General features: G+C 38.8%; 1 protein-coding gene across 8 annotated transcripts in view; it reads right to left on the reverse strand.

Moving 5' to 3' along the window:
* The window catches only part of ccdc66 (coiled-coil domain containing 66), a 62,385-nt gene extending 53,579 nt beyond the window's left edge, over positions 1-8,806 (reverse strand). Inside the window, exons 1-5 of one of the 8 annotated variants that reach the window (XM_062969882.1) lie at positions 8,584-8,806; positions 5,731-5,795; positions 3,860-3,885; positions 1,216-1,618; positions 357-519 (exon numbers count right to left, since the gene is read on the reverse strand). In XM_062969882.1, coding sequence (XP_062825952.1) covers positions 357-519; positions 1,216-1,618; positions 3,860-3,885; positions 5,731-5,795; positions 8,584-8,594 — 668 coding nt within the window. In that variant the 5' untranslated portion in view covers positions 8,595-8,806. Of the gene's footprint in view, positions 1-356; positions 520-1,215; positions 1,622-3,859; positions 3,886-5,270; positions 5,364-5,730; positions 5,796-6,826; positions 7,033-8,583 lie in introns of those variants that run through there. The other 7 variants (XM_062969881.1, XM_008105253.3, XM_008105252.3 and 4 more) reach the window with 7 other exon arrangements.
* Between the last annotated feature and the right edge of the window lie 213 nt (positions 8,807-9,019).

Here is a 9,019-nt window from a genome sequence, read left to right on the forward strand (position 1 = left end):
TAGTGTTGTGTTCTCATGGCAACATCATTTTGATTCTTGAAGGACAGACACTGTGCATAAAATCAATATCACGTAAGGAAAAAAACTGTCAATGTTTCATTACGTTTTCCTCTTCTCCCACTCAGTGATCACCCTGTCCCTCCCCCATTCTGCTTCAGAAGGCTTTCTAATCCTTTAGAGTAGATTTTGAGGGCAGGCAAGGAGCTGCAGAGGAGGGGGAAATTACTGTCTTGCCTGGACTGCTGATGAAAGCTGTTCCACCAATGGAAGGACTTAATTGGATTCTACCCTATATACTATATATAGAATCCAAAGAGCTTTCTCCAATCCATCCCGAAGCTATAATATCTACGTACGTAATTATTTTTTGTTCAGCATGCTTGAATGTTCCTTGTTTTTTGCTTGAAATGAAACTATTTTCACTTGAAACTGTTGGAATCTCAGCCTTCTGGAGTAATCCCATTATGTTTTCTTCTGTAGCCTCATCAGGAGGAATGTTGTTGTCTGAACTCTCCAATACTAGAAAGTAAGATGGTCTCTTAAAATCAATGCTGCAACAGATTGTTCAGAATAAAACTCTTCAAAGAATCTTTGTAGCCTACTAAATTATATCAATGGCTACGTCATGCAACTAAAGGAAAGGGCTGTAATTTATGAAATATTATTCTAAAATAAACTTAAAATAGGTCTTTAAAATAGCACAAGACTACAATTTCTATTCCTGTTTACACTGATACAAATGTAGATTTTTTAATAAAAAAATCAGATCCAGTGTCATTAGGTTTTTACTAAAGAGCTAAGCTCCTAAATTACTACTAAGATGTTAGAAAGTTTTAACTCTTCCCCCACCTAAGAAAGACGCTTCTGCATATCAAAAGGATATTTCTAACATGATCACATACTTTTAAAAGAGCAAATAATCAGAACAAAAACACAGAATTCGAACCTAAATTTCAAATAAATCTAACTCTAGTCTTCTGACCACAAACATTTCACTAAAATAAAGTACACTTCACTCAACAAATAATTGCAGGTGTGAATGCAAGTGAAAAACTGTAAAACTAAATAAATAAAAGAATTTTCAGGTTTAATCCAAGAAGGGCCTATTACAGAATTACATCATTTTGATGTAAATATATAATTATTTCCAAATATCAAACATATTTACAGTTTCTAGGAAACAATTAAACTATTGGAAGTAGATAGACATCTTACTTGCTTCTTCCTTCTTTTCATCCTGAACTTTGGTTCCTTCTTTAACTGCCATCAAAATCTGTTCAAGCTGTTGTTGTGTTAAGCATACCAAATTGTCCCTTAGATCCTCAACAGAAGCAGGATGTTTTTTAAACTTCTTATTGGATGCCAAAGATTTCTTTACTGAAATTCTTGTATAATCAGGTTTTGCAGCATGATTTTTACTGGAGGGTTCGTTTGACAAATCCTTAACACATATCAATGTCTCTGGAGTTTTACTATCGTTTGTCACTGAAAACCGTGATCCAGTTTTGTGTTTTGTAAAACATTCATTCTTTTCACAAGATGTTTGAACAGATTTCAGAACATGTCCATTCAGTTTGGTTCTTGATGTATGTTTTATTATTTTGTTTTTATTACACATCTGCTGAAAAAGTAACAGTTTACACATATATAATCATCCTCAACACTTGAAACTATATTATAAACCATTCTGATATTACTGTGAAGTTATGCCAGTTAAATAAACAGTTTGACTTAATTTGACTATTGCAACTTGTTTCAAATGGAATTATTAGATAAGCACTAAGTATTCAAGTAAACGCTCTTTGTTTTGTAATGTTTCATCTAGAGATTGAGAACCAGAGTGTGCCTGGAGACAATTCAGTTCAGACTCTAATTCATATAGTTGATCAATCTGAAAGCCGCAGAGGAAAGGTTAAAAACCTCCCTGCTGACTATCTTAGGAAAAGGATTAGAAAGAGGGATGTCACCATGGTTTGGGTACGAGGACTCTTATGGCTGACAGGCTAATCTCAGCACCAGCCAAATTCAGGTGAACAGCTTTTCCCCATATAATGCAAACTACAGAAGACAACAACACATTTCACCTGCTCTCACAGGGCAGAAAAATGCATGTGCACTATAAAACAGCTCTTCTTGTTTCTGCTGAGTAAAAAGGAGCAATAGTCCTACTTGTGATGTATTCCTTTTTAGCAGATAAAGGATGAACATCCTGTAATTTTGGTAATTCATCCCACTTGCTCCAACAAGTAGGAAAAAGAAAGAACTTCTAGTGTCTCCACATTGAGACTCTCTATCCCCTTCTTCTGATGAGAATTCTCCCTCTACTGTCTCTGAAGATGCAACTTAAGAAGTCACATCCCTATACAGTGTTCCCTCACTTATTGCGGGGGTCACGTTCCAGGACTACCCGCAATAAGTGAAAATCCACGAAGTAGGGACACTACATTAATTTTAATATTTATACATTATATTAGTAGTTATACACTATTTTAAGACTTTATCAACCAATCATGTGTTGATAAATTGCCTCCTTCTCCTCCCGTTGCTGCTTGGGCTCTCTTTCTCTCCATTCAGCTTCTCCTTCCTCCTTTCCTTAGGCTCTAAATGGTAACTTTTTATTATTTATAAGATTCTTTTAGAGTTTATTGAAAAACCGCGAAACAGCAAATCCGCGAAAAGTGAACCGCGAAGTAGTGAGGGAACACTGTATTTCTCAGAGGAGGATTGAATGTCAAAGGCTATGGTTTCCCTCATGGAGGCATGATGGTGCTCCCTATGCTTCTTGGGGGCTGAAACCATCTCCTCTGCTAAGACCAACTTAGGCTGCTTTTACTTCATAACCTCGGAAGCTTTTAAGTGACATTAAAATTTACTACACATTTGCACTTGTTACTTTGAGGAAATCAGTTTTACTTCTGAATATCTCCAATATTTGGATTTAATATTTAGGTTCTGTTGAAGGTGTAGTTTTACATGCCCAAGAACACCTTAAGTATATATTTTCCAAACTCCAAGATACTCAGCAAATGGGCTTTGAAACCAAAGGTTTCAGAGCAGACTGTCATATGGCAAGGCAGTACAATGTTCACAGAAATAAGTCACAACTCTTAACTCTTAGAGACTAGGTTATTCATGTACTTGCCACTAACAATACATTTAGAGCAATTCTATTCCACTTCTACATAATATATATCTAGCAGAGTAGAAATTACCAATTATTATTAGTAGAATAATAATTCACAGTGATTTCACAAAAAGAAGATAAAGGAACAACACAAATGTGTCAGAAAAATGACAGGAAGGAAATTATGTTAGTCAGAATGACAGTGATTCACAAAAAAAAATGTAAAAAGCACGGGCAAAGGAGAAAATATCACCCAACAAAAGATATCAGAGCCAGTTCCAAGCCTATCACCAGTTGTTATCTGCCTTGCCTCTAGTGACAGAGACAACTGCCTGATCTACACAGAAGTAGTAGTTCCTTAAGCCGCATAGGTCCTAAGCCAATCAAACCTTTTAAAGGCAGAGATTACATTCACCACTCCACCATAAAACTCTTTGAAATTGTTGTACTTTATATATGTTTTATCTGTTTTAATTTCTGCAAGCTCACTCCAAATTCAGGGAAAAAGGTAGAATATCAAATAATGACAACTGTTGGAGAGAGAAAGTGGGATATAAATAATAACACTGATTATATTTTCCCAAATGGTAATAGCACTTTCTACTAGGATGCACAAATCACAACCATCTAGAGATCATATTTCTGCAATAGAAACATTAAAACATAGTTATTATACTGCAAGAAAATTTTAAACTTTGTTAACAGAAAAAAGACAGGGCACTTTAAAAATCTTACCTTTATGGTTGGTTTTGACTTATTCACTATGAAAGAAAAAAGCACAAATAAGAACAAAAACTAGGATAATTTTATGAGGAAGTGATTTTAATGACAACAAAACTCATATTTTTAACACAGACATACTGTATCCACTCACTACATACATCTGGTTAGGAACTCATTCTATAAAAATATTACAATATAGAAATATAAGGTGAAGACACACATTAACAGCTTCTTAAGAATGGGGAGGAGGGCTTCAGTATACGTTGAAATAAAACTGCTTTAACCTCAACTATACACAAGTTTTAAAAAATGAAGCCATCATGTTCTGATACTGAACTGAGGATGTGCTCAAACTAGGTTTTCTTAACAAACCAGAAATCAAACCAAGATATGATCCTAATTGTTACAAGGAAATAACTTGATTTCTTTTGTTAGGTAGCATCGTTATTCAGCGTTTAGTAGCATAATGAAACAACTATTTTGAAACAACTAAAAAAGAAAGCACCACAATGTTCTTTTTAATACACTCCTTATACTTTTATAACTAACTTTATGTCATAAAGTATAGATATTACTTTTCTTTTTCCCATCCCCAATTTATGGTAGATATATTATAACATTTAGGAAGTTTTATAAACTAAAATTTTCATCTACTAAAGGGTCACATTTTGCCAATATGTCTCCCATAGGAAGAAGGCACAACATTCCCTCTATAAAGAGGTTAAGATTTGAATCAGTTACCTTAGTTTAAGAAGTATTTGGATGTCATTGTATTGAGTTCTACTAATTTTAATATAGTGACAGAGTAAATCTTTACACACAATGCTTTTTAAAAACCCATCACCAGAAACTGAAACTCTTAGCTAAACAAACATCATGGCTTTCCATGGTACTTTAAAGGCGGTCTTAAATGGCACCACCATCAATTATTTTTTTCTCTGGACAGTATAATTTTTATGTTACTAATGTTCAGCTTGGCACAATACTCCATGATCTATCAAATGGTAAATTACCTAGCATGGTAGGAACTGAACCTGGAAACTTTTACAAGCAGAGTAGCTGCAAATATTCACTGGTTTGTAGTCAAGGTCTATAGTAGTGCAAAAAAACAGTAATTTGCTCATCTCATTAATGGATTTAAATGTGTGTCACATTAACTATCAAAGAAGTTAGTAACATCAATAAACAGGCTAATGGTGCCCATGCATCCACACGCGCACACACACATCATACACACACACACACACACACACACACACACAGTGTTCCCCCCAAAATAAGACATACCCATAAAATCAACTGTGGCAGGATTTCTAAGCATTTGCACAATATAAGACATAATAATAGGTGTGGCTATGCAGCGTACCGGCACGGTAAAGAAGGTAGCCACCCCTTCCTTCTACCATTGCCCCGGCTGACTTACCAGCTCACACCAGCACGCCCTCCTCCCTGCCCAAGCAAGGGAAGGGCACAAGGCCATCCAAAGTCTCCTAAACTGAGGGAGCAGGAGCAGTGGCAAGCCCCGGTAAGCGGTGAAGAAGGCAGGACCAGCTCAGGCCCCCACTCCACCCACAGTGCAGCTGCAGAGCTCCTCCCGGGTGCTCTTGCTGCCGGAGGAGGATGCCGGAGCACTACCCGCTGGGCCGCCTCTCTCGCTGTCACAGGGCTTGGGCGACACAGCGTTCCCTCCCACGCAGGAGCAGCAGTCTCCTGTGGCCATCACATCATCTGAGTGCTTGAGTACTGGCCATGGATATAAAAATAAGACATCCCCTGAAAATAAGTCATATTGTGTCTTCTTGAGGAAAAATAAATATAAGACAGTGTTTTATTTTTGGGGAAACACAGTTTGTGTATATCTTTATATGTCAGAGTTATCTTACCACAAGTAGCCACTATCAGTCTAGGTTTTCCATCCAGAATTTCAGTTTCAAGCTTTAAACCATCCCTGTAATATAAACAAGAAGTTGAATTTATCTCTAACTGATATAATATTGGGGGAAAGAGAGATTATGATTTTTAAACAAACTAAAGAAGACCACCTGTCATTGAAGTCTTTGCACAGTAGCACAAATATGAAATACGAATATATTGCATGCTTTGAGATATGTAGAGTTTGTTTTCAAAAGGTACCAAAATAAAAAAAGGAAAATGGGTTTCAGGTGGCAGTACATTGTTGGCTAGGAGGACAATATTAGGTACAGATCAAAACTATCAAAATGTATCAAATCACTTTGGTACAGGGCTTGGAAAACTGCATTTTATAGCAAAAAATGCATATCCGCAGCATGTTTTCTTGGTTTCTGTAACATTTGTTCAGATGGATTTGGTGCCTTTTAGAAACAAGCTCCATATTTTTTTTTCTTTCTCCTCTCCACTTTCTTTTGGTTTTATTATGACTACATAGAATACAACATTCTACATAGATTTTGTATACTTTTGTGAATCAATAATGGTTGCTATGAATAGTAGAGGTCACTTGGAATGCAAATACATATTAAATGTATTTAGATTTCCAACTCACTTGGTTTCTTAGGATGGGCGGTAATCATGCAATCTTTTCATGTTACTGGACTGCAACCCTCAGTAATACTTCCCATTGGCTACCAAAGGGAGCAGGAAAGGGTCAACTTTTAAAAAACAGAAATGGGTGGTGTGCTCTTTGATAAAGAAAAAAAGGAAATTGACTGGTTAAAATTTAAACACGGTGTTAGTGCCTTACTGGGAAGAACATAGTATTTTTCCCCTTAAAAGGCTAAATGAGCAGATATGTGTAAATTGGTACATATAAGACTTTTAAAATGTACATCACATAAAACATGGGCAAGAAAACACACATGCAAGAAATCAACTGGATTTCAGCCTATAAGCATTAGCAAGCTATTGTAATCAAATATTTTTTTAAATGGGAAATGAAAATAACATAATGAATCTGACTATTTTATACAAGAAAGTGCTTCTGCAGTCAGCACTACTTACAGGGTCACCTGTACAAGCTCATACAGTTGCGATAAAAGACAGCTTGCCAAAAGCCAATTTCCTGTGGTAAAGTACTGTATACACAGAGAACTGCTGTTTCTCTCTCCTTGTTTCAAGGCGAAAGGCAAATTTTTCAACTTCTCACTGTATTCCCTGAATGAGGAATATGACAAGACTTTCTGGCTTCTATTTTTATTAGCTAAGGGCACAAACAAACAAAATATGAGTACTTAAGTGATTTGATTTGTGGGCTAGCTGAGAAGTCAGGATGAAGCTTCCAACTGTTTGCGCCAATTTAGTTTTCAGTTTCTGTGGCACTGTTATAGACTCAGTGTACATCTACGCTGTAGAATTAATGCAGTTTGACACCACTTTAACTGCCATGGCTCAATGCTGTGGAATCCTGGTAGTTTGGTGAGGCACAAGCGCTCTTTGGTGGAAGTGAAAAATCTTGTAAAAATACAGATTCAGCCACACAGTGTCCTCCAGCTTTTCAGGAAGGCAGGTACAGCGGGCCCTTGATTTCCACTGTGGTTTGGTCCTAGGACCATGGATGCTCAAGTCCCATTATATGCAATAAAAAGAACAGCGGTGGCACAATGGGTTAAACCCTTGTGAGCTGCTGACCTGAAGGTGGGGGATCGAATCCACGAGACAGAGTGAGCTTCTTGTCTATCAGCTCTAGCTTGTGGGGACATGAGAGAAACCTCCCAGTAATACATCCGATTTCCCCTGGGCAACGTCTCTGTAGACAGCCAATTCTCCCACACCAGAAGCGACTTGCATATACACACACACACACATACACACACACACACACATAAATAAAATGCTAAAATATAATGGTGCCCCAAAGGTCAAAAACCCTGTAAAAATACAGATTCAGCCTTGCGGTGTCTTCCACCTTTTCGAAAACAAAAGCCAATAGGAGAAAACTGGTGCCATTTTTGGAATTAGCAGGTGAGATATATCCAGAAACAGGGCTAACATTTGATGTGTTTTGGGCAGTGTTATTTTTACTGTGATATGTAATGTAATTAATTATATCCTGCTTTTGTCTCCTGGTTGAGAGGCAAAGCTGCTCACAACGCTGAAAAAAAAATACAGTAGCGTCTCACTTATCCAAGCCTCACTTATCCAACGTTCTGGATTAGCCAAGCCATTTTTTTAGTCAATGTTTTCCATACATTGTAATGTTTTGGTGCTAAATTGGTAAATACAGTAATTACTACATGACATTCCTGCGTATTGAACTACTTTTTATGTCAAATTTGTTGTATAACATGGTGTTTTGGTGCGTAATTTGTAAAATCATAACCTAATTTGATGTTTAATAGGCTTTTCATTAATCCCTCCTTATTATCCAAGATATTCGCTTATCCAAGCTTCTGCCGGCCCGTTTAGCTTCGATAAGTGAGACTCTACTGTAGTAGGCTGTAAAGGCCCTGAACCATGAGAATCAGCTGAGCCTTCAGGAGGTCACTTCCTAGGACTGGCATGGGCAAAAACTTGGGCCCTACAGGGGTTTTGGACTTCAACTCCCACCATTCCTAACAGCCGGACTCCGCTGGGCTGAGGGGGGAAAAAGAAGGGGCCCGAGGCTGTTAGGAATGGTGGGAATTAAAGTCCAAAATCTCTGGAGGGCCCAAGTTGGCCCATGCCTATGATAGGAGGGATTTAAAAGGCTCCCTCGCCGGTGACAACCACGGAAGCACCGCCCAGCCAAGCCCCGCGGAGGCAGAGGAGCCCTTCCTTACCCCAGGTTCATGGTTGCCACGCCGCTTTTTCAAGGCGGCGGCAGGAGCAGCAGTAGTAACTGAGGGAGGCTGAACCGAGCCCCGCTTAATCTGTGTACGTCGGTTGCTGCCACCGCACAATGACAGGGGAGCTGATAGGCCTGCCGGGGTCGCTCTCCTTTCACCAATGGGCTCCGCTTACACTGAGAGGGTAGCGCGGCCCTCCTGCGGAGCATTGTGGGAATTGGAGTCTGAAAGAATCCTTCAGATTCTGTCTTTCTCCGCCCCCAATTTGTCCCCCCCCCCTTCCCGCGCGCCCGTCCGCCTCCCGACTATTTCCCGAGCGGCGCATGCGCAGCGCTTTCCCCGAGGACCGTTGGCCGGCTCTTTGAAGGCTACGCCCGCGCGCCCAACGTTCTCCTGAAAGAGGGCGACGCGCGGGCGGGCTTACAGCAGC

The sequence above is a fragment of the Anolis carolinensis genome, chromosome 2, assembly GCF_035594765.1.
Source record: "Anolis carolinensis isolate JA03-04 chromosome 2, rAnoCar3.1.pri, whole genome shotgun sequence".
Lineage (NCBI taxonomy): Eukaryota > Metazoa > Chordata > Lepidosauria > Squamata > Dactyloidae > Anolis > Anolis carolinensis.